Here is a 25,431-nt window from a genome sequence, read left to right as displayed (position 1 = left end):
TACTATACACACACACACACACACACAAATATATTAACTTTTATGTTTGTTTTTTTTAAACATCTTGTGAGGAGTGGCAACACCAAAGCAAACGCCCATGCATAGTTTTATTGTGGATTTATGGCCTGACATATATTCATATTCATGTTCATGAATGTGTATTGGGTGCTGTCCAGCCAAAACAAACTTTGTTGCATTATTTTATTATAATTATATTTTTATATTTATAATATTATCACTGCTGCTTTGAAACAATCTGTATCATAAAAAGCACTATATAAATAAAGGTGACTTGACTTTATTTGATGAATATGTGAATAAAACATCTGCATTATCACATAGTAATCTGTCTGAAAGAGTTAAAGTCTCCCTGTAGTCAATCATTTTATCCCTTAAAACTCACATTTGATCACCAAATCGACACATTTAAAAGATTTTTTCCATGTTAAAAATTCTTCATGTCTTAAAACAGCTTGAATGTAACTCTACACCCTTGCCTCATTCATACGCGGTTCTATGAATATGCAAATTAGCCCCGCCTCCACTCACTCACACCAGCTCAGAGATCCACTGGTTGACGATCACACGTTGATCTGATTGGTTACAAGGTAGTTTGTGACGTCAGAAAAACCAGCGATTTCAAACCGTGTTTTTGAGACTGTCTTTGTTTCACTGCAGTTTAAAATACTCCGCAATGGTGTCGACTTATGAATCTGCACATGGTTTGTCTTAAAGCATATTAAAAACACCACATAGACATATAAACAACATTAAAAGCTTGATTTTCACCACAGGGGGACTTTAATAATAAATAAAATGTCAGTATTCAGAACACCAAGTCAAGACACTCTGTGTACTGTACATCAAAAACATCAAAATATTATAAATGTCTCTGAGCTTGTATCATTACTTCATAGAAAAGACAAGTTGTTTTAGTAGAATTATATTCTGGCTACTTGGATTATATAAATCTTAAGAGCAACAAAATCTTGTGAATTTGTTAACATTAGAACGAAATAGCCTAACATTGTTGCATCTTGTTTACTCACATCTTGAGGTTTCCAAAAATCATGTGAAAATGTAAGAGACTCTAAAACACTGAAGTTCAGCTATATTAATGAAAATTAAAATAAGAGTCTCTGTAACATCTCACTGTCACTGATTTATCAGCTCAAAGCATTCTGGGTAAAATCTCTCTACAGTCTATTCTGAAACATCAACACAGTTTCACTGATGAGTTATAACCAACCCTAAACCCAGGATAGAGCGGCTGAGTGAATGTGGTCTGGACTGTGTGGATGAGGCTCATTGTGTCAGAGACGCTGTAGAAGGACAGAGTTCCTGCACTGTGATCCACATACACTCCTATTCTTCTGCTGACGGACTTTACAGGGAGAACAGTGCGTATGTTATTGTGCCAGAATGAGTATCTGGAGGAAGAGCAGATCAAACTCCAGGACTGATCATTACGTCCAAATCCACACTTATTACCCAATCCCTTCCTGCTGATGCTCTTATATGACACTGATATAAACACATATTCTCCACTCCACTCAATCTCCCAGTAACAGCGTCCACACACACTCTCTCTACACAACACCTGAGAATAATAATCAAATCTGTCAGGATGATCAGGATACGACTGTTGTGTGTCAGTGTCAGTAATCACTCTGTTCCTCTCAGACAGACTGAGGTGTTCATTCACTGTGTTCAGATCCAGAGTCAGCTGACGGGAATCTGATGGAGAGAAAACACATCAGAATGTATGTAATGTATCTGAACAATGTATCATCAGTGTCTCAGTGCAGCTGATCAGATATCCTGTGCAAATCATCATTTACATGATCAATTATAAAACTCTTCTATCATGTTTATTTCTCCTTCTACAGGAAGAACATGAACACATTCAGTGAGTTTTTCTGCTTGTTTCTCAGTGACTTACATTGTAGGAAGTCGTTCCTGGTCTTGTGATTCATGTTGGTGAATGTGACTGTGGAAATAAACAGACATGAACAGTGTGAAGAGAAATGACAAGATAAAATACATCCATTTCTAAGACGTTTCTAATCTGATATTAGATGATGCAGGACTCATTTCTGAGAACAGAAGAATCTCCAGATGCCTCATATATAAAACACACGTATCGGATTCAATCCTAAATTTCAATGGATTTCAATTTCAATATAAACATAAGTATTTATTACTTCTAAACCATCAAGGGATGTTTGTGGCTGTTCTGTAGAGTTGATGCCCTTGAATTAAAGATGAACTGTGATTTATAAAGTGGGATTTTGTTTTATAAATCATAGGAACATTTCAGAAACTGTTGTACGTTCATATTTCGGATCATTCTCCACACGTCTGTATAAACGAGGCGCAGGACTTTACCTCTATCAGAGATCTTCTTGAGCTCCTCTTCGCAGAAATCCTCCAGTTTGTCTCTCAGCTGACGGACAGATTCTCTCACGACATCAAAAGAGGAGAGAGAACTGAAGGAAACGTCGGGTTCGTCTGTAGATTCAGGAGGTGCTGAGAGAGACTGGAAACTCTACAGAAAACAGAAATCAAAACTCATCATCTCCACACTTCAGCCAATAACCTGCACTATATCAGATCTGAGCGGCTCTTGTTGACTTCACTTCTCTTCAGTGACTCGCTTCAATCCAGCACTTTCACACAATCAGCACAATCTTCTCATATTCATCATTTAATGCTACAAACTCTAGTATTTCACACTTACACTCCTTGTGAAAAAGAAAGTACCGTACTTGTAACAGAAATAATATACTTTAAAATATATAAGTGCAGATTGGCTGTAATGTTTTCAGAAACTTAATTGCATGTTATTTGCAGTTAAATGAATGTGGAATAGTTTAATGTTTTTATTAAATGCAAATAGCTGAGCTTTAGAGTGTTTTTTTGCCCTGCTTAAGTTAGTCTCATTCTGCTCTCATGAAATGTTTCTCTGTGAGTCTCTTGCTCAAGTCCACTATGATCCAGTTCTTCTAGATCTCTGTTACCTGCAGGAACTGGATGTGATGGTGTGTGTGTGAAAGCTGCTCCAGCTCAGCGTCTCTCCTCCTCAGATCATTGATCTCCTGCTCCAGTCGCTCCAGTCGTCCTTCAGCTCGACTCACTGCAGTCTTTTCCTGATCTCTGATCCGCTGTGTCGCCTCAGAGCGGCTTCTCTCAATGGAGCGGATGATCTCAGTGAAGATCTTCTCACTGTCCTCCACTGTTGTGTGTGCAGAGCGCTGTTACACACACATCACAATCACACAGTGAGTTCAGTGAGTCCAAACTGAGACGTCTCACACTTCTCTTCTTCTCCAGACTCACCTTATGAGACTCCACAGCCTCTCTCAGCTGATGAAGATCTTTCTGTCTCTGCTGGATTCTCTGACGGATCTTCATCTGCGTCTCCTTCAGCTGTTTCTGGAGGACAAACCAATAACAGCAAAATGTTTTTTAAAAGTAGCATTCCTTTAAAAAAAATGCATGTAAATAATATACTTTAAAAGAATATACTTAAGTGTGAACTGAACGTAATGTTTACAGACACGTAGTTGCATGTTAATGCCATTAAATTAAAATGTAATTTTTTAGAGGTTTTGTAGGTTTACGAGAGTGATATTCCTCATGACGGTCAAAATGAGTTTGACAGTAAGATTCCTGACACACCAGACAGGACTTGACGGCTTTGTATTTTCTTCCAGTACAGACGTCACACTGCACGTCTCCAGATCCAGCGTAACAGTCAGCAGGAAGTTTAGTCTTCTTCAGTTTCTCCACCACTTCAGCTAGCATGGTGTTTTTAGCTAAAGCAGGTCTTGGACTGAAGGTCTGTGTGCACTGAGGGCAGCTGTAGACTCTCTTCTCATCCTCCTGATCCCAGCAGTCTGTAATACAGATCTTACAGTAACTGTGTCCACAGGGAATGGTCACTGGTTCCTTCAGGAGATCCAGACACACTGAACATGTGAACTCATCCTGAGAAATTCTGGCTTCTGCCATTTTACTGCATGAATACAGAGAGACACAAACACACAACAGCTCAACAACACAAGTCTCTGTTTCTCTGAACTGAGGAGTTGAAATAGTTTCCTGGCTCTGTGTTTGAGTGACGTGTGTAAAATAGGCGTGTCTGTAAAGCAGCTTCCTCGTTCACACACACACTTTACTGCTGTGTTGTATGTGTCCTTCAAGTGGAGTCAAAAATATCATAATTACGAGTTCTCTGACAGGGAGGGGGGAGGGGGGGAGGGAGGGGGGGGGGGGGGGGGGGGGGGGCAATTAATTGGTTTCGTCCTTACATGCGCTTCGTGAGGCACAATAGCCTATAGCACACCCAGGCAAGGTCTCTCGCTCCCTCTCTCTTCACGTTCTTCCCCCGGTAGATGTTGAATCCACAGATCAAAGAGAAACCCTATGATTACAACGACCATCATTTTAAGTCATAATAGGTCTGAAATTATCGTACATTATAGGATTTTTTCCGAGGCAGAGGGGGGGGGGCGTTGGGTGCTCGAGCACCTGCCCTTTTGCCCCTTGGTGCCCAAAGTGCCCTTTTTTTCAAGGCAAAATTTCCTCTCCTTTTTTGTAATTAAAGGCCCTTTTGTGGATGCCTGCCCAATCTAACTATTAGTAAAATTAATGAATAATAATTTAGCCGTAAATAAAATGACCCACATGATGACCTTTCACCTGACGAACTCAACCGGGACGATTCCTCACGCTGCACGCGCATTTTTAAAATTCGCGCGGCTACGCGCACTACCAGAGGATATCTTCAACTCTGCGGCTGCTGGTAAGTGGTGTTTCATTCTCAGCGAAGTGCTTATGATGTTTGTTTACTTATTATTATTATTTTACAAGAACGACGTGAAGAGAGCATGCAGAAATGTTGTTTACATTGCTGTCTGTGTGTAGGCTGTAGAAGTTACGTTAGCTTGCTGTTTAGGGAGAAAAGTTTCACGGGTGTCGAGGGGTCTGGTCTTTTTATGTTATTTATACTTTAAACTATTATTATTATTATTACAATATTTATTTAAAAAACGTAGAGTGCCTTAAAAATGATCACAACACTGGTAAGACTTACCAGTATCTTATGTTTTGTGTGCAGCAGCCTCTGTGAACATCTCCCCTAACAGCCTGGGCAGAGTCAGCTTTACAGCAGGTCAGTGAGCTAGTGAGCCAGTTCCAAACACTGTCAGCTATCTTTACATCTTGTCATGGTCACATAAAAATTGTTTAATCAGCTAATATATCTCCTATATGTTTGTTTTAATGTCTACAGTCTCAGATCAACTCCAGCAGTATCATCATCATCATCAGCAGCAGCAGTAACAACAGCAAAGGCAGCAAAGTCACTAAACTTTAGTAAGAATTTACCAGAAACAGGTATCACATTAATGTTAAAAATATTGTAAAGTATTAATTGCTGTATTTTTTTTCTGTTTGCTTTGTTTTTATTTTCATTGTATAAATGTAACTCTTGTATTTTTGTAAATCTGTTTATGCCATGAAAATAGCCACAGATGCTGACATGGCATTAAATAAAACTATACTGTACTATACTGTACTGTACGAAACGTGGGCCACGTTGATTTTGTCCTACACAGTTTACTATAACAGCTGTTCTTTATTATTCTGTAGGCTATAACAGAGAAGGAAAAGCCATCAGGTTGGGGCAACTTAAGATACTTCAGTTTCTAATCCCAGAGTTATTAATATGTACACATAATTATTTAAATTTTTTAACTTTTAAACTTAAAATTTGTCTTTCCTGTTCTGTTTCTTTTTCAAAACTGCATCAATGCATTTGCTGCCGTATCGATACAGAATCATCCATATTTATATATTGCTGTATTGATATTTTGAGCACAGCCCCATATAGCCTTGTTCCATGTGCCCCCTTTTATACTTTGAGCACCTGCCCCTCCAGAGGTCTCTGCACGGCCCTGCATCTGGCAACACTGTGTGTCCTTCAAGTGGAGTCGAAAATATCATAATTACGAGTTCCGAGCTCATGAATGACAGAGTGTATTCACGAATGCATGTTTTTATATACTAGTGTCAAAGTAATGTCAATATGTCAAAACGTAGGCTACAGTTCTAAGATAATACAGAATCAGATCATGCTAGCTAACAACATCATGTATTCATTTAGGCAGAAACAATAAGCTCATTACCTTTCCCCACCAGAGTCTTAACATTTTAAATTTGAATTTAAAAATTGCAAATGCCAGCGTTTAAAAATAAATAAATAATCATTTTCACAAACTTTCATGGCCGCCAGAATATTTTGTTGAATGAATATCTGAACATACAATATATCAAAATAAATAACAGAACCTCTGTAGCTTCAGGCATTCTTTTTTATCAACACTTAAATGTGGGTAAGTTTCATAAAAACAGCAACATTTTAAACCAAAACTGAGAAAATTGTGTTTGTTTTCAAAGACTACAACGTGCATAAGCAATTAATGCTTTTATCGCTTGTTTTTGCTTCCTTTTTTTTTTTTTTTGCCAGTGTTTTGATCAGGAGATTCTGTCCTCTTTCAGAAGATGTGTGATAGCGCCCCCTACCGTATAACAGTGAAAACACGGAAAACTGGAAATCTGCAAGAGTTTTTTTTTATTTGTTTAAATTCAAGATGAATGGCGTGCTCAATTCCTTTTGAGTTTGATTTGGGTGCTCTTCGGTCCAAGGTAGAACATCTAAGAGGCAGTGTAGAGAAAGAATTCTCTGATAACCGAGGCACTCCTTAATTAAAATGTCTTTATTACAAAAATGGCATGTCCTAACTGGACAACACTGCCTCTTAGTTTATTTTTTTTATATATATAAACTCAGCAAAAAAAGAAACGTCCCTTTTTCAGGACTGTGTATTTCAACAATAATGTTGTAAAAATCCAAATAACTTTACAGATCTTCATTGTAAAGGGTTTAAACAATATTTTCCATGCATGTTCAATTAACCATAATCGATTAATTAACATGCATCTGTGGAATGGTCGTTAAGACCTTAACAGCTTACAGAGAGTAGGCATTTAAGGTCATAGTTCTAAAAACGCAGGACACTAAAGAGACTTGTCTACCGACTGTGAAAAACACCCAAAGAAAGATGCCCAGGGTCCCTGCTCATCTGCGTGAACGTGCATTAGGCATGCTGCAGCATGAGGACCGCTGATGAGGACCGCTGATGTGGCTAGGGCAATAAATTGCCATGTCCGCACTGTGAGACGCCTAAGACAGCGCTACAGGGAGACAGGAAGGACAGCTGATCATCCTCGCAGTGGAAGACCACGTGTAACAACACCTGCACAGGATCGGTACATCCGAATATCACACCTGCGTGACAGGAACAGGATGGCCACAACAACTGCCCGAGTCACACCAGGAACACACAATCCCTCCATCAGTGCTCAGACTGTCCGCAATAGGCTGAGACAGGCTGGACTGAGGGCTTGTAGGCCTGTTGTAAGGCAGGTCCTTACCAGACATCACCAGCAACAACGCCGCCTATGGGCACAAACCCACCTTCGCTGAACCAGACAGGAGTGGCAAAAAGTGCTCTTCACTGATGAGTCACGGTTTTGTCTCACCAGGGGTGATGGACGGATTCGTGTTTATCGTCGAAGGAATGAGCGTTACACCGAGGCCTGTACCCTGGAGCGGGATCGATTTGGAGGTGGGGGGTCCGTCATGGTCTGGGGCGGAATATCACATCACCATCGGACTGAGCTTGTTGTCATTGCAGGCAATCTCAATGCCTTGCGGTACAGGGAAGACATCCTCCTCCCTCATGTGGTACCCTTTATGCATGCTCATCCGGACATGATCCTCCAGCAGGACAATGCCACCAGCCATACTGCTCGTTCTGTGCGTGAGTTTCTGCATGACAGCAATGTCAGTGTTCTGCCATGGCCAGCGAAGAGCCCAGATTTCAATCCCATTGAGCACGTCTGGGACCTGTTGGATCGCAGGGTGAGGGCTAGGGCCATTCCCCCCAGGCAATGTCCAGGAACTTGCAAGTGCCTTGGTGGAAGAGTGGGGTAACATCTCACAGCAAGAACTGACAAATCTGGTCCAGTCCATGAGGAGGAGATGCACTGCAGTACTTCAAGCAGCTGGTGGCCACACCAGATACTGACTGGTACTTTTGATTTTGAGCCTCCCTTCATTCAGGGACACATTATTCTATTTCTGTTAGTCACATGTCTGTGAAACATTTTTAGTTTATGTCTTATGGTGTTGACTCTTTTAGTGTTCATACAAATATTTACACACATTAAGTTTACTGAAAGTAAAAACAGTTGAAAGTCAGAGGACGTTTCTTTTTTTGCTGAGTTTATATATATATATATATTTTGTATATAACTTTTATTCAAAGATAGGACATACAGTAGGAAAACAACATCTTCTGTACATCAAAAGTCTATGGATAAATCACAAAAAAGCCATGGAGGTCAATGGGTTATCAAAAACAAAGTATAATGTAAACAAAGGCAAAAGAAAAATTAAAATTAAATTAAATAAATATCTTGTAAAGCTTACAGAGGTCATGTGATTTAACAGCTTTTTTGTTTGTACACTCAGATATTGAGAGAACATAGTGCGTAATGTTAGCAGCAAGCTCCAGAAAGCTTGGTTTCTTTTTTAAGAATTTTGACTTGTGCAAATAAAATGTGGTTAAAATAATAATCAAATTTACCACATAATACTCTGAACATAAATTGTTATCATGTTGAGTGAAACCAAACAATAGCCTACATTTTCCCACCGCAAAGCAAATAGAGGGTAAATATGGACAACAATAAACTGAGACACTTTACTCCAAAGTTTCTTGGTATGTGGCCAAGACCAAAATAAATGCACCAGAGTTTCGTTTAGCTCTTCACAGAAAAACCTTTTTCATTTTTTTTTTCAGGTAGTTAGTGGGGTAAAACCTGTGAAGTATTTTGAATGAAATCACTTTGACTTTGTTGGTTAAAAAAAAACTTGTGTGGCAAAAGCCAAACTTTTTCCCAACAAATGAGGACCAATAAGATACAGCAGCGGGTGTACTCCTAATATCCTGTTGAAAAAGTTGACGAACTGCCTTTTTCTTATTTTTAGTTTGTAGCGAAAAACAGATATTTCCAACAGCTGTTTCCTCCACATCCACCAGTGTAGGGGGATCAACAAGTCCATTAAAGGGGTCATATAATGGTACATGCACTTTTACATGTTGATTGTACTGAAATGTGTGTTGGCAGTGCCTGTACACAACCATCATATAATGATAATAAGTCGGTTCTTACAATTAATTGGTTTCGTCCTTACATGCGCTTCGTGAGGCACAATAGCCTATTGCACACCCACGCAAGGTCTCTCGCTCCCTCTCTCTTCACGTTCTTCCCCCGGTAGATGTAGAATCCACAGATCAAAGAGAAACCCTATGATTACAACGACCATCATTTTAAGTCATAATAGGTCTGAAATTATCGTACATTATAGGATTTTTTCCGAGGCAGAGGGGGGGGGGGCGTTGGGTGCTCGAGCACCCAACCTTTTGCCACTTGGTGCCCAAAGTGCCCTTTTTTTCAAGGCAAAATTTCCTCTCCTTTTTTGTAATTAAAGGCCCTTTTGTGGATGCCTGCCCAATCTAACTATTAGTAAAATTAATGAATAATAATTTAGCCGTAAATAAAATGACCCACATGATGACCTTTCACCTGACGAACTCAACCGGGACGATTCCTCACGCTGCACGCGCATTTTTAAAATTCGCGCGGCTACGCGCACTACCAGAGGATATCTTCAACTCTGCGGCTGCTGGTAAGTGGTGTTTCATTCTCAGCGAAGTGCTTATGATGTTTGTTTACTTATTATTATTATTTTACAAGAACGACGTGAAGAGAGCATGCAGAAATGTTGTTTACATTGCTGTCTGTGTGTAGGCTGTAGAAGTTACGTTAGCTTGCTGTTTAGGGAGAAAAGTTTCACGGGTGTCGAGGGGTCTGGTCTTTTTATGTTATTTATACTTTAAACTATTATTATTATTACAATATTTATTTAAAAAACGTAGAGTGCCTTAAAAATGATCACAACACTGGTAAGACTTACCAGTATCTTATGTTTTGTGTGCAGCAGCCTCTGTGAACATCTCCTCTAGCAGCCTGGGCAGAGTCTGCAGCTTTACAGCAGGTCCGTGAGCTAGTGAGCCAGTTCCAAACACTGTCAGCTATCTTTACATCTTGTCATGGTCACATAAAAATTGTTTAATCAGCTAATATATCTCCTATATGTTTGTTTTAATGTCTACAGTCTCAGATCAACTCCAGCAGTATCATCATCATCATCAGCAGCAGCAGTAATAACAGCAAAGGCAGCAAAGTCACTAAACTTTAGTAAGAATTTACCAGAAACAGGTATCACATTAATGTTAAAAATATTGTAAAGTATTAATTGCTGTATTTTTTTTCTGTTTGCTTTGTTTTTATTTTCATTGTATAAATGTAACTCTTGTATTTTTGTAAATCTGTTTATGCCATGAAAATAGCCACAGATGCTGACATGGCATTAAATAAAACTATACTGTACTATACTGTACTGTACGAAACGTGGGCCACGTTGATTTTGTCCTACACAGTTTACTATAACAGCTGTTCTTTATTATTCTGTAGGCTATAACAGAGAAGGAAAAGCCATCAGGTTGGGGCAACTTAAGATACTTCAGTTTCTAATCCCAGAGTTATTAATATGTACACATAATTATTTAAATTTTTTAACTTTTAAACTTAAAATTTGTCTTTCCTGTTCTGTTTCTTTTTCAAAACTGCATCAATGCATTTGCTGCCGTATCGATACAGAATCATCCATATTTATATATTGCTGTATTGATATTTTGAGCACAGCCCCATATAGCCTTGTTCCATGTGCCCCCTTTTATACTTTGAGCACCTGCCCCTCCAGAGGTCTCTGCACGGCCCTGCATCTGGCAACACTGTGTGTCCTTCAAGTGGAGTCGAAAATATCATAATTACGAGTTCCGAGCTCATGAATGACAGAGTGTATTCACGAATGCATGTTTTTATATACTAGTGTCAAAGTAATGTCAATATGTCAAAACGTAGGCTACAGTTCTAAGATAATACAGAATCAGATCATGCTAGCTAACAACATCATGTATTCATTTAGGCAGAAACAATAAGCTCATTACCTTTCCCCACCAGAGTCTTAACATTTTAAATTTGAATTTAAAAATTGCAAATGCCAGCGTTTAAAAATAAATAAATAATCATTTTCACAAACTTTCATGGCCGCCAGAATATTTTGTTGAATGAATATCTGAACATACAATATATCAAAATAAATAACAGAACCTCTGTAGCTTCAGGCATTCTTTTTTATCAACACTTAAATGTGGGTAAGTTTCATAAAAACAGCAACATTTTAAACCAAAACTGAGAAAATTGTGTTTGTTTTCAAAGACTACAACGTGCATAAGCAATTAATGCTTTTATCGCTTGTTTTTGCTTCCTTTTTTTTTTTTTTTGCCAGTGTTTTGATCAGGAGATTCTGTCCTCTTTCAGAAGATGTGTGATAGCGCCCCCTACCGTATAACAGTGAAAACACGGAAAACTGGAAATCTGCAAGAGTTTTTTTTTATTTGTTTAAATTCAAGATGAATGGCGTGCTCAATTCCTTTTGAGTTTGATTTGGGTGCTCTTCGGTCCAAGGTAGAACATCTAAGAGGCAGTGTAGAGAAAGAATTCTCTGATAACCGAGGCACTCCTTAATTAAAATGTCTTTATTACAAAAATGGCATGTCCTAACTGGACAACACTGCCTCTTAGTTTATTTTTTTTATATATATAAACTCAGCAAAAAAAGAAACGTCCCTTTTTCAGGACTGTGTATTTCAACAATAATGTTGTAAAAATCCAAATAACTTTACAGATCTTCATTGTAAAGGGTTTAAACAATATTTTCCATGCATGTTCAATTAACCATAATCGATTAATTAACATGCATCTGTGGAATGGTCGTTAAGACCTTAACAGCTTACAGAGAGTAGGCATTTAAGGTCATAGTTCTAAAAACGCAGGACACTAAAGAGACTTGTCTACCGACTGTGAAAAACACCCAAAGAAAGATGCCCAGGGTCCCTGCTCATCTGCGTGAACGTGCATTAGGCATGCTGCAGCATGAGGACCGCTGATGAGGACCGCTGATGTGGCTAGGGCAATAAATTGCCATGTCCGCACTGTGAGACGCCTAAGACAGCGCTACAGGGAGACAGGAAGGACAGCTGATCATCCTCGCAGTGGAAGACCACGTGTAACAACACCTGCACAGGATCGGTACATCCGAATATCACACCTGCGTGACAGGAACAGGATGGCCACAACAACTGCCCGAGTCACACCAGGAACACACAATCCCTCCATCAGTGCTCAGACTGTCCGCAATAGGCTGAGACAGGCTGGACTGAGGGCTTGTAGGCCTGTTGTAAGGCAGGTCCTTACCAGACATCACCAGCAACAACGCCGCCTATGGGCACAAACCCACCTTCGCTGAACCAGACAGGAGTGGCAAAAAGTGCTCTTCACTGATGAGTCACGGTTTTGTCTCACCAGGGGTGATGGACGGATTCGTGTTTATCGTCGAAGGAATGAGCGTTACACCGAGGCCTGTACCCTGGAGCGGGATCGATTTGGAGGTGGGGGGTCCGTCATGGTCTGGGGCGGAATATCACATCACCATCGGACTGAGCTTGTTGTCATTGCAGGCAATCTCAATGCCTTGCGGTACAGGGAAGACATCCTCCTCCCTCATGTGGTACCCTTTATGCATGCTCATCCGGACATGATCCTCCAGCAGGACAATGCCACCAGCCATACTGCTCGTTCTGTGCGTGAGTTTCTGCATGACAGCAATGTCAGTGTTCTGCCATGGCCAGCGAAGAGCCCAGATTTCAATCCCATTGAGCACGTCTGGGACCTGTTGGATCGCAGGGTGAGGGCTAGGGCCATTCCCCCCAGGCAATGTCCAGGAACTTGCAAGTGCCTTGGTGGAAGAGTGGGGTAACATCTCACAGCAAGAACTGACAAATCTGGTCCAGTCCATGAGGAGGAGATGCACTGCAGTACTTCAAGCAGCTGGTGGCCACACCAGATACTGACTGGTACTTTTGATTTTGAGCCTCCCTTCATTCAGGGACACATTATTCTATTTCTGTTAGTCACATGTCTGTGAAACATTTTTAGTTTATGTCTTATGGTGTTGACTCTTTTAGTGTTCATACAAATATTTACACACATTAAGTTTACTGAAAGTAAAAACAGTTGAAAGTCAGAGGACGTTTCTTTTTTTGCTGAGTTTATATATATATATATATTTTGTATATAACCTTTATTCAAAGATAGGACATACAGTAGGAAAACAACATCTTCTGTACATCAAAAGTCTATGGATAAATCACAAAAAAGCCATGGAGGTCAATGGGTTATCAAAAACAAAGTATAATGTAAACAAAGGCAAAAGAAGAAGAAAAATTAAAATTAAATTAAATAAATATCTTGTAAAGCTTACAGAGGTCATGTGATTTAACAGCTTTTTTGTTTGTACACTCAGATATTGAGAGAACATAGTGCGTAATGTTAGCAGCAAGCTCCAGAAAGCTTGGTTTCTTTTTTAAGAATTTTGACTTGTGCAAATAAAATGTGGTTAAAATAATAATCAAATTTACCACATAATACTCTGAACATAAATTGTTATCATGTTGAGTGAAACCAAACAATAGCCTACATTTTCCCACCGCAAAGCAAATAGAGGGTAAATATGGACAACAATAAACTGAGACACTTTACTCCAAAGTTTCTTGGTATGTGGCCAAGACCAAAATAAATGCACCAGAGTTTCGTTTAGCTCTTCACAGAAAAACCTTTTTCATTTTTTTTTCAGGTAGTTAGTGGGGTAAAACCTGTGAAGTATTTTGAATGAAATCACTTTGACTTTGTTGGTTAAAAAAAAACTTGTGTGGCAAAAGCCAAACTTTTTCCCAACAAATGAGGACCAATAAGATACAGCAGCGGGTGTACTCCTAATATCCTGTTGAAAAAGTTGACGAACTGCCTTATTCTTATTTTTAGTTTGTAGCGAAAAACAGATATTTCCAACAGCTGTTTCCTCCACATCCACCAGTGTAGGGGGATCAACAAGTCCATTAAAGGGGTCATATAATGGTACATGCACTTTTACATGTTGATTGTACTGAAATGTGTGTTGGCAGTGCCTGTACACAACCATCATATAATGATAATAAGTCGGTTCTTACAATTAATTGGTTTCGTCCTTACATGCGCTTCGTGAGGCACAATAGCCTATTGCACACCCACGCAAGGTCTCTCGCTCCCTCTCTCTTCACGTTCTTCCCCCGGTAGATGTAGAATCCACAGATCAAAGAGAAACCCTATGATTACAACGACCATCATTTTAAGTCATAATAGGTCTGAAATTATCGTACATTATAGGATTTTTTCCATTATTGATCGTACATCGTACAGAGGTCAAAATTATCGTACAAATACGATAATTATCATACATCTGGCAACACTGTGTGTCCTTCAAGTGGAGTCGAAAATATCATAATTACGAGTTCCGAGCTCATGAATGACAGAGTGTATTCACGAATGCATGTTTTTATATACTAGTGTCAAAGTAATGTCAATATGTCAAAACGTAGGCTACAGTTCTAAGATAATACAGAATCAGATCATGCTAGCTAACAACATCATGTATTCATTTAGGCAGAAACAATAAGCTCATTACCTTTCCCCACCAGAGTCTTAACATTTTAAATTTGAATTTAAAAATTGCAAATGCCAGCGTTTAAAAAAAATAAAATAATCATTTTCACAAACTTTCATGGCCGCCAGAATATTTTGTTGAATGAATATCTGAACATACAATATATCAAAATAAATAACAGAACCTCTGTAGCTTCAGGCATTCTTTTTTATCAACACTTAAATGTGGGTAAGTTTCATAAAAACAGCAACATTTTAAACCAAAACTGAGAAAATTGTGTTTGTTTTCAAAGACTACAACGTGCATAAGCAATTAATGCTTTTATCGCTTGTTTTTGCTTCCTTTTTTTTTTTTTTTGCCAGTGTTTTGATCAGGAGATTCTGTCCTCTTTCAGAAGATGTGTGATAGCGCCCCCTACCGTATAACAGTGAAAACACGGAAAACTGGAAATCTCCAAGAGTTTTTTTTTATTTGTTTAAATTCAAGATGAATGGCGTGCTCAATTCCTTTTGAGTTTGATTTGGGTGCTCTTCGGTCCAAGGTAGAACATCTAAGAGGCAGTGTAGAGAAAGAATTCTCTGATAACCGAGGCACTCCTTAATTAAAATGTCTTTATTACAAAAATGGCATGTCCTAACTGGACAACACTGCCTCTTAGTTTTTTTTTTTATACATATATATATATATATATATATATTGTATATAACCTTTATTCAAAGATAGGACATACAGTAGGAAAACAACATCTTCTGTACATCAAAAGTCTATGGATAAATCACAAAAAAGCCATGGAGGTCAATGGGTTATCAAAAACAAAGTATAATGTAAACAAAGGCAAAAGAAGAAGAAAAATTAAAATTAAATTAAATAAATATCTTGTAAAGCTTACAGAGGTCATGTGATTTAACAGCTTTTTTGTTTGTACACTCAGATATTGAGAGAACATAGTGCGTAATGTTAGCAGCAAGCTCCAGAAAGCTTGGTTTCTTTTTTAAGAATTTTGACTTGTGCAAATAAAATGTGGTTAAAATAATAATCAAATTTACCACATAATACTCTGAACATAAATTGTTATCATGTTGAGTGAAACCAAACAATAGCCTACATTTTCCCACCGCAAAGCAAATAGAGGGTAAATATGGACAACAATAAACTGAGACACTTTACTCCAAAGTTTCTTGGTATGTGGCCAAGACCAAAATAAATGCACCAGAGTTTCGTTTAGCTCTTCACAGAAAAACCTTTTTCATTTTTTTTTCAGGTAGTTAGTGGGGTAAAACCTGTGAAGTATTTTGAATGAAATCACTTTGACTTTGTTGGTTAAAAAAAAACTTGTGTGGCAAAAGCCAAACTTTTTCCCAACAAATGAGGACCAATAAGATACAGCAGCGGGTGTACTCCTAATATCCTGTTGAAAAAGTTGACGAACTGCCTTATTCTTATTTTTAGTTTGTAGCGAAAAACAGATATTTCCAACAGCTGTTTCCTCCACATCCACCAGTGTAGGGGGATCAACAAGTCCATTAAAGGGGTCATATAATGGTACATGCACTTTTACAAGTTGATTGTACTGAAATGTGTGTTGGCAGTGCCTGTACACAACCATCATATAATGATAAAAATCCATCCAGTGGTCTTTTATTAATCTCCTTATATGTTTTCCCCTGTCTCAAATCAAGCCGTCTGTCCATGTGACATCACACAGTCGGGCGCCCCTCCCACGATTGTTAATTGACAGCAGTGTTTCAACACAGACCCGCCCTGAGCGAGCTGTCATCATAGTTGTTGATGCGCTGGAGCAGAATGGCGTCTAAGCGATTGTGGTGTTCTGTTCTTGGGTGTAATAACGAACACAGCATCATTTTGATGTTCCTAAATCCGAACCGCTGAAGACGCAGTGGCTGAGTTTTGTTTTCGAAGGGAATATTCCCCACGATCAACGTCAATGCTTTCATGTTTGCGCGAATCATTTCACACACCAGACTGCTTTACAAACGAGGGTCAGTATAAAGCTGGTTTTGCTTAGAAGCTGCTCCTGAAAAAAGGATCGGTACCAACTATTCGTGTTCCTGCTGCACCTCCAGGAGAACTGAAGTGAGTGTAACGTTTTATTAACCTTTATATTAAACTTTGCAAATCGCTTGCACGCTTCACAATGAATGCGGCTAAGGTTTACTCAGGACAATATAAATAACAGCAGAACCCACCTCTGTTCCTTGACAGTTTATCAGCATCCCACCTCCACCCCATCTCCTCACTTCTAGTTCCATCTCCTCACTTCTAGTTCCATCTCCTCACTTCTAGTTCCATCTCCTCACTTCTAGTTCCATCTCCTCACTTCTAGTTCCATCTCCTCACTTCTAGTTCTATCTCCTCACTTCTAGTTCTATCTCCTCACTTCTAGTTCCATCTCCTCACTTCTAGTTCCATCTACTCACTTCTAGTTCCATCTACTCACTTCTAGTTCCATCTCCTCACTTCTAGTTCCATCTCCTCACTTCTAGTTCCATCTCCTCACTTCTAGTTCTATCTCCTCACTTCTAGTTCCATCTCCTCACTTCTAGTTCTATCTCCTCACTTCTAGTTCCATCTACTCTTACCAACGGGGGGAGTACTCTGGGTTCGGGCAGAAATTCCGAGCTCGGAGCCCTCCACCCGGACAGCACGCCAAATATGCATAACCTTTACCGTAATAATTATATGTAGATGTAAACTCGTGAAATGGAGTTTCTGCTATGTTGGAGATTTGAGGTATACCATTGTGCTGAAGAGTAGAGCCAGTGTATCTACTGTGTATGTATTTGCTAGCTAGCTATTTGTTTACTGCAAAAGAAGCTGAGCTAATGTAGTTATTATTTTAATGTTTTTACTTAATTCAGTTAGGTTTTTAAATGTTGCTTATTTGGTTTAAAGCAATTAGTTTCCTTAAATGAAACAAGTTAACTTTACAGTGCACATTGTTTTTTCCTTGTACAGTGCATGTGTGATATAAAAGCAACATTATCAGCTCACATTGTATAATACAAGTGTAATATGCAAGTATATTGTACGCAGAACCTGATTTCACCAGCATCTTTGTTGATACTGAAACAACATTCCAATCAACCAATCAGATGTGAGGGACAAGTTTACAGTTTATGTCAAGTTTAGGCTTAAAACCAGGGTTAGGGGCTTCTACATCAGTGTCATACGCTTATCATTTCCCTCTGATATTAGGGATAACTTATGGGTAGGGTTAGGTTTAGGAGTAGGGATATGGTTAGGATTAAATGTTTGAACAGGAATGTTGTTTCAGGGTCATCAAAATATGTTGACCCAGGAACGCGTCTATCGCGGAAAAATCATTGTACATGAATTGTATATCAACCATTTTGTTGTGTAAATGTGAAAAATTTAAAATTTAAATACTTCAAATTAAAAGTATATTTAAAAAATAAAACTGTACTTGCAGATAATATAATATTACTGAAATGAAGGGCCCTTTAAGTGCACTAAAAGAGTAAATTTTCATGACTGTTTCACTTAATAAATACACTTTGTAATGTCAAATTAAAGGTTTTACTTTAAAGTACCTTTTAATAATTTTTTATATTTCAATGCAACTCTTTTGCTCCGTGCTTTAAAGAAGTGCACTTATTTTACACTTCTTTTTATACTTGATTTATACTTGATTATAATTACAACTGCAGTGTGTTATTCAATATATTTAATGTTAATATATTTTTAATGTACAACTTCATTATTACAGTATATTTTAGTTTATCATAAATGCTTGTCTGTACATATGACAGTACACTTTAACTTATTTTTTTTAAAACAATAGAAGTAATTATGAAATAACATTTGAAGAAGTACTTAAAAATCACTGTTAAGTTCAGCTAATTGCTTTAAATATAAATTTAAACTATAATACATTTTAATTTAATGGCATTAACATGCAACTACGTGTCTGTAAACATTACGTTCAGTTCACAATTAAGTATATTCTTTTAAAGTATATTATTTACATGCATTTTTTTTAAAGGAATGCTACTTTAAAAAAACATTTTGCTGTTATTGGTTTGTCCTCCAGAAACAGCTGAAGGAGACGCAGATGAAGATCCGTCAGAGAATCCAGCAGAGACAGAAAGATCTTCATCAGCTGAGAGAGGCTGTGGAGTCTCATAAGGTGAGTCTGGAGAAGAAGAGAAGTGTGAGACGTCTCAGTTTGGACTCACTGAACTCACTGTGTGATTGTGATGTGTGTGTAACAGCGCTCTGCACACACAGCAGTGGAGGACAGTGAGAAGATCTTCACTGAGATCATCCGCTCCATTGAGAGAAGCTGCTCTGAGGCGACACAGCGGATCAGAGATCAGGAAAAGACTGCAGTGAGTCGAGCTGAAGGACGACTGGAGCGACTGGAGCAGGAGATCAATGATCTGAGGAGGAGAGACGCTGAGCTGGAGCAGCTTTCACACACACACCATCACATCCAGTTCCTGCAGGTAACAGAGATCTAGAAGAACTGGATCATAGTGGACTTGAGCAAGAGACTCACAGAGAAACATTTCATGAGAGCAGAATGAGACTAACTTAAGCAGGGCAAAAAAACACTCTAAAGCTCAGCTATTTGCATTTAATAAAAACATTAAACTATTCCACATTCATTTAACTGCAAATGTGAAGAATGTGCTGATTGTGTGAAAGTGCTGGATTGAAGCGAGTCACTGAAGAGAAGTGAAGTCAACAAGAGCCGCTCAGATCTGATATAGTGCAGGTTATTGGCTGAAGTGTGGAGATGATGAGTTTTGATTTCTGTTTTCTGTAGAGTTTCCAGTCTCTCTCAGCACCTCCTGAATCTACAGTACAGTACACAGAGTGTCTTGACTTGGTGTTCTGGATACTGACATTTTGTTATTTATTTTTAAAGTCCCCCTGTGGTGAAAATCAAGCTTTTAATGTTGTTTATATGTCTATGTGGTGTTTTTAATATGCTTTAGCACAAACCATGTGCAGATTCATAAGTCGACACCATTGCGGAGTATTTTCTCCATAAAACTGCAGTGAACCAAAGACAGTCTCAAAAACACGGTTTGAATTCGCTGGTGTTTCTGACGTCACAAACTACCTTGTAACCAATCAGATCAACGTGTGATCGTCAACCAGTGGATCTCTGAGCTGGTGTGAGTGAGTGGAGGCGGCGCTCATTTGCATATTATAGAACCACGTATGAATGAGGCAAGGGTGTAGAGTTACATTCAAGCTGTTTTAGGACGACAATTTTTTTTTCAAGGAAAAAGCGTTTAAATGTGTCAATTTGGTGATCAAAGGTGAGTTTTCAGGGATAAAATGATTGACTACAGGGGGACTTTAACTCTTTTCAAACAGATTATTATGTGATAATGCAGTTGTTTTATTCACATATTAATTAAATCAAGTCAAGTCACCTTTATTTATCCCTCTGGGCTTCTTCATTAATATGTTACACTTGGCTTCCTTTCGTGCAAAAACGACCGAAGCCTTAAAATTTTACCTTTTTTTCCCCCAGGAAAACCAATGAAATATATTTTTGTTCAATAATATTTTTTTTATTATTATTTATCATTTTAAAAGATTTTTATAATACTTTGCATTAATTATATAATTTTTATGAGCAATTTTTTTCCATTAGAATTAATATATATATATATTTTTTTTTTTTTCAATAAATGCAACATTTCACATCAAAATAGAGTGCAGAAAAAAAATCAAATGACTAAGCAACCACTGAATGGAACAACACAAAATATATATAATTTTAAAGCTTAGGATCTCAGCTTTTTAATGCATCTAATTAAAGGTCTTATTTGCACTCTTGATGTTTTAGAGTGTCACCCCTTCATTGCTGTGCACTTTTTTTCTGCCCAGTGGCTGATCTGTAGTTTGTACCACCATAAGTTTCTCTGAGTTTTCCTATTTTTTCGTATTTCCCATTCATTTCTAGCCTGGTTAAAACAAGACCATTCTCAGTAGTAACTGAGTTATGGTCTGGCAAAGCTTCATTAATAACTCTTTTCCAAAGGGACGTCACCAACGGATGTCGCTCAAATGCCTCTGGGCACAATTGGATAGACCTAAAACCAATCAGAGCGATCGTCATCGTGTAAAGCCCGCCTCAACGTTTCTGATTGGTGCCGCGATTTCGAGGGATTAGAAATGGACTTGAATGAGCTCTTCGCATGACTACTTGCAGGGCAAATCTAAATTTGCCGGAAGTTGTCTGGGTTTTCCCAGGCTAATTCATTTCCTATGGTCGGTCATTTTTGCACGAAGGAAGCTAAGTGTGACTTTTTTTTTTTTACGACCCTTTAACATATCTGAATCATCTCCTTGATTTTTGTGTGTGTTCACATGTTAGATCTTTTTTTTTCTTTTCTTTTTTTCTTAAATTTCTTTATTATCTTTAATTACTAAATGGTTTAGTCCAAGTGGGAGGGGCTTATCCTTTTTAAGAGGGCCTCTCAGTGTTGGAAGGTAGCTCGTAGAGTGAGTTGGTTGCTCGGTTTTTGGGTCGATTTATTGGCATAGCCAAAATCTTTGCTTGCAGTTAACTTTGAACAGTTTATTTTTTGGGGGGCTTCATGTAAATATGTAAATATCATTTGCACTCTACTGGAAAATCTTTGTTTTTCACTTTTTGGGAATAAACACTGAACTTTTGACTTCATCAGCACGTCACTTCTTTTTTACGCCTCCATCGGCCGGTATATTCAGAGCAGTGGTGCTGCAACTGCTTGAACATCTTTGGGGCCTCTTTGTGGCAGTTGGTACACCCCTGTCTCTGTTACACCACCCAATACACATTCATATACATATGTAAACATATATGTCAGGCCACAAATCCACAATAAAACTATGCATGGGCGTTTGCTTTGGTGTTGCCACCCCTCGCAAGATGTTTCAAAAACACAAACATAAAAGTTAATATATCTGTGTGTGTGTATATATATGTGCAAAAACTTGTAAAGTAAAAGAAAACTTAGGAGTTTTTGCACTCAGCTTCTAAGGTTTTTCAGTGCATTGTGTTCTCGTTGTTTTTCTTGAAAGCAAGTACAGACTCTAGCTGTGTCCCAATGTGAAGGCTGCATCCTCAGAAGGACGCACCATGTAGCCTTCGTAGGATTTCCTAATTGTGCAACCATTTGTTCCCGATCACCGCTCCTGGCACCAAGCAACGGTGCGAGAGGACAGCTGCCATCCTGATAATTCATTTGATATAATTGAGTAAACAGCTGGAGCCAGAATTGGCTAATGTCATTTTTATGTTTTATATTTTACTGGAGGACATGGTGAGGATGTTTCAGCCCCGGCGCTGCCAGGTCATGTATTTTCGGTTTAGCCCTGTTTGAATATAAAACCCAATTGAATATAAAAAAGTCCAGTATTTCTTCCGCTCGTCATCGGCAGCTGTCACTTTGCCAGGCGACAAGAACAATCCTCTGTAGGCTAGACCGGTCCGAGCGCTTCAGATGCGCCCTTTGATATGGGACGCTGCTGTAGTTAGCAACAATTTGTTAATATTATGACAATAGACCTACATTTTGTTACTTTAATTTTTGGAACTGCATACTTCGTTAAGTATTCACGTTCAAATGTGAAGTAACCTACTTAAATACTTTTTTTCCCTCACATCACAATACGTTTTTACATTAAACTACACAAAAGTATATAGTTTAAATGAAACAACCTTCAAAATATACAGAAGTAAAATGCAACATACGCAGTAATGCAGTAGTAGCCTAATATATGTGCAAAACCATCAAAAAAACCCTGACAAGGAGTTTTTCCCCCCTGCAGAATACATACATTTAGTTTTACTCTTGATACTTTAAGTACATTAGAGTATGCAAGATAATTTTGCTTAACTAAGGTTTTAGTAGTTTTTCCCCAGTGCAGTATTAGTAGTTATTAAAAGTACCTTTTTCAGAAAGCCATCAATTGAATCAGCCCTGCAAACCTGTTGGTAAACAACTTAGTGGATAGTGGAAATATGCACTTAAACACTCTGGAGACCATCCCAGATGAGGTCCCATGACTCCCACCAGCAGAGAGGCCTTACCAGGGGCAGCCCATCCCGGTCCAGTGGCTCCACCAGGGTCTCCCTGCTCAGCTCAATAAAAGTCTACATAATTTTTTTCTTATTTTATGTACTGTAAATTTAAATGTTTGTTGATTTTGTTATGTTTAACATGTTGGAAATAGTTGGAAAAAGTACTTTAATGTAGCCTATGGAACAAATGATTTTCATTTACCAATTTTATATATAAAAAAAAAAGGCATAGAAGAATTTGTTTCATGTAGAAATTATGACTGTCATTACAAAAATAAACAATGTCCAGAACAATTTATTCTCTTTTATTTACACATTTAAATACAAAGGAGCTAAACCACTTAGGGCCTTATAGGTCAGTAGCAATACTTTTAATCTATACAGAACTTAGTTTTTCTCAATTGCTAAAACACTAAAAGCCATTGGATGAACACAGTTCTCAGTTGCCTGAACTCGTTTAGCTAACTGTGCAGTCTGTTGTCAATACCTTAAACCATTTCACATGGTAAAACACAATTTGCAGATCTCACTTAGACTTTTCAGCAAAACTCTAAACACAATGTCATTCTCAAAACACATTCTGCACTCTAATGCCGGGGTTTTCAAAGTAATCAAACGGCTTTAGATTACAGAAATAAAATGGGCTGTGAATGGCAGCGTTTTGACTTTCAAAGCTAACAGATATGTACTGTTTGTTGTTCCTCTGTAGCCTTGTACTAAAGTCGCATCTACAGCTAAAAGCCAAAAAGAAGAAAAAGAAAGAAGAATATCCAGGAGAACGTTCAACCACACAAAATGAGAAGCTCAGGACAGTGATCATAAATTCTAGCGTTTCTTCCTCAGTTCTTCTGCGGCTCAGCCCTCAAACACAGCCTGTCTCGAAGAGTTTGAGCAGATCTTTACAGTCTGGGTCGATGAGATCTGCTGGTTTCTCCCCATTTTCATTCTCTGCTTCCACACTGGCACCCAGAGAGAGAAGGTACCTAGAGAAAAAAAATTACATTTGACATTTTACAGTTTTTCTCGATTGTTTACACACATTTTCTGAAAGCATGCCTCATATTCTCAGAACTCTACACACAAATCCAAAAACACACACACAATGGGCAAACCCCCTCAATTCTCCTGCAAAATGAAACTTTACATTCAAAACAATGTTATTTCTTCTCAAAATAGTATTTTGTTTTCAAATGACACACACAAACCATCATATGAATAGACATTTATAAGAACCAGTTGAAGACTGATGTGCTCAATGTAAAACACTGTCATGAATGAAAAACACTTCTTCTCCATTCATCATAATGACTTCGGCCTTTTTTTGTTCAGTGTTACACTTGCTACAGACAGTACATACATAAGTGTGTTGTAAAATATTTGAGAATATTGTTTTTATACTCAGAACACACAAATACATGGTAACAAATATATTTTATTTTTCGCACAAAAACAATGTACATCCCAACCAACACAAAGTTGCACATACAGTGGTCTACATACAAAACAACAGAAGAATTGAATGTATACTGTTACAGTAAAAAAAAAAAAAAAAAATCCAATGTTGGCATCCATTGCTCCATTGAAGAGCTGACCTGTTGCCCTTTTATGCTAAAGCTCTGATTGCTAATTGTAAAACTGTGTGACGGGTGTTTGCCCATGTGATGAGTCAGTGTGCATATTTGAATGGCAGTGTGTTCCTTGTGAAAATAAGAGGTTTTCTGCATGAAAATTGTGCCAAAAGCAGAGAATTGTGTGTAGTGTTTTGAAAAAAGTGTGTTTTAGAACTTCAATTTGAGTGTAAAGCAGGAATTGTGCTTGTAGTTTAGCAGAATTGGTTCAGGGGGTTGGTGAATGAGTTACATGTTGTGGTCATTGTGTCTCAAGTACCAGAAAATGTGTGTAAACAATCGAGAAAAACTGTAATACAAATAATTGATCAAATCTGATAATATACCCCCTCTGGAAAACAAGTACACTTCAGTATACTTGGGGAAAAAACAGTACCTGTTATCGTACTGTCTGTTATAGTTATAGAGTTAAACTGTCCATTCATTTTCATGGTTCATTGTTCATTGCTTGTGTTTAGTGCATAAGTTAATGTATGTGTTGATGTATGAGTGATTTTGTCATTGAAATACATTTGATTTTGCAAGCACAGGGTAATCTAATGGTTTTTGGTGTTGCTTGTGTGAACTCTCACCGTGCAATCTCAGGGTAACCGTCGCTGCACGCCATATGCAGTGGTGTCCATCCGTTCTCATCCCTCTGATGAACGTCAGCTCCGTACTTTATCAGGAGCTTCACACACTCCAGGTTTCCTGAGAGAACGGCTTCATGGAGTGCTGCCATTCCTGAGAAGATGAAGAAAAATACAAATCAGCTCTTGTTATGGTTTGGAATTGGAAATATGGAATTATACTAATTCTCCCTAAACAGACACATAAAGATCCTTGTATTAAGTTAATTGTGCTATTTCTGCACCACAAGCGGCACCAAACAGAATGGCAAAATATTCCCCAAATCCTCCATCTTCCATTAGTTGGCAAAAATATTTTTTCCA

General features: G+C 38.3%; 3 protein-coding genes across 5 annotated transcripts in view; 1 reads left to right on the top strand and 2 right to left on the bottom strand.

Annotated features, from left to right (window-relative positions):
• Positions 1 to 186: 186 nt before the first annotated feature.
• The window catches only part of LOC309511568 (tripartite motif-containing protein 16-like), a 27,494-nt gene continuing 2,249 nt past the window's right edge, over positions 187 to 25,431 (bottom strand). Inside the window, exons 2-6 of the mRNA XM_082186848.1 lie at positions 3,340 to 3,435; positions 3,021 to 3,254; positions 2,389 to 2,548; positions 1,943 to 1,990; positions 187 to 1,737 (exon numbers count right to left, since the gene is read on the bottom strand). Coding sequence (XP_082042974.1) covers positions 1,217 to 1,737; positions 1,943 to 1,990; positions 2,389 to 2,548; positions 3,021 to 3,254; positions 3,340 to 3,435 — 1,059 coding nt within the window. The 3' untranslated portion in view covers positions 187 to 1,216. The remainder of the gene's footprint in view (positions 1,738 to 1,942; positions 1,991 to 2,388; positions 2,549 to 3,020; positions 3,255 to 3,339; positions 3,436 to 25,431) is intronic.
• Positions 18,212 to 20,240, top strand: LOC309512117 (uncharacterized protein). 2 transcript variants are annotated; one of them, XM_082187541.1, is made up of 3 exons: positions 18,212 to 18,968; positions 19,054 to 19,287; positions 19,611 to 20,240. In XM_082187541.1, exons 1-3 carry the CDS (start codon positions 18,894 to 18,896, stop codon positions 19,770 to 19,772), a joined length of 471 nt encoding a protein of 156 aa, XP_082043667.1. In that variant the 5' UTR covers positions 18,212 to 18,893; the 3' UTR covers positions 19,773 to 20,240. The 2 variants fall into 2 exon arrangements, with proteins under 2 accessions (XP_082043667.1, XP_082043668.1); XM_082187542.1 differs by lacking the exon at positions 19,611 to 20,240 and having other exon boundaries at positions 19,054 to 19,456.
• LOC309512307 (protein phosphatase 1 regulatory subunit 27-like) overlaps positions 23,161 to 25,431 on the bottom strand; it is a 6,225-nt gene continuing 3,954 nt past the window's right edge. For both annotated transcript variants that reach the window (XM_082187813.1, XM_082187814.1), the window contains exons 3-4: positions 25,072 to 25,222; positions 23,161 to 23,854 (exon numbers count right to left, since the gene is read on the bottom strand). In XM_082187813.1, the coding sequence (XP_082043939.1) occupies positions 23,734 to 23,854; positions 25,072 to 25,220 (270 nt within the window). In that variant the 5' untranslated portion in view covers positions 25,221 to 25,222 and the 3' untranslated portion in view covers positions 23,161 to 23,733. The remainder of the gene's footprint in view (positions 23,855 to 25,071; positions 25,223 to 25,431) is intronic.

The sequence above is a fragment of the Leuciscus leuciscus genome (genome assembly GCF_965113295.1).
Source record: "Leuciscus leuciscus genome assembly, chromosome: 1".
Classification (NCBI taxonomy): domain Eukaryota; kingdom Metazoa; phylum Chordata; class Actinopteri; order Cypriniformes; family Leuciscidae; genus Leuciscus; species Leuciscus leuciscus.
This window is presented reverse-complemented; position numbering and strand designations above follow the sequence as displayed.

Coding starts and splice junctions, on each gene's coding strand:
- LOC309512117 (XM_082187541.1), top strand. CDS start 18,894: ATGAAGATCCGTCAGAGAATCCAGCAGAGACAGAAAGATCTTCATCAG. Junction 18,969..19,053: donor AGGCTGTGGAGTCTCATAAG/GTGAGTCTGGAG, acceptor TGTGTGTAACAG/CGCTCTGCACACACAGCAGT. Junction 19,288..19,610: donor ATCACATCCAGTTCCTGCAG/GTAACAGAGATC, acceptor TGTTTTCTGTAG/AGTTTCCAGTCTCTCTCAGC.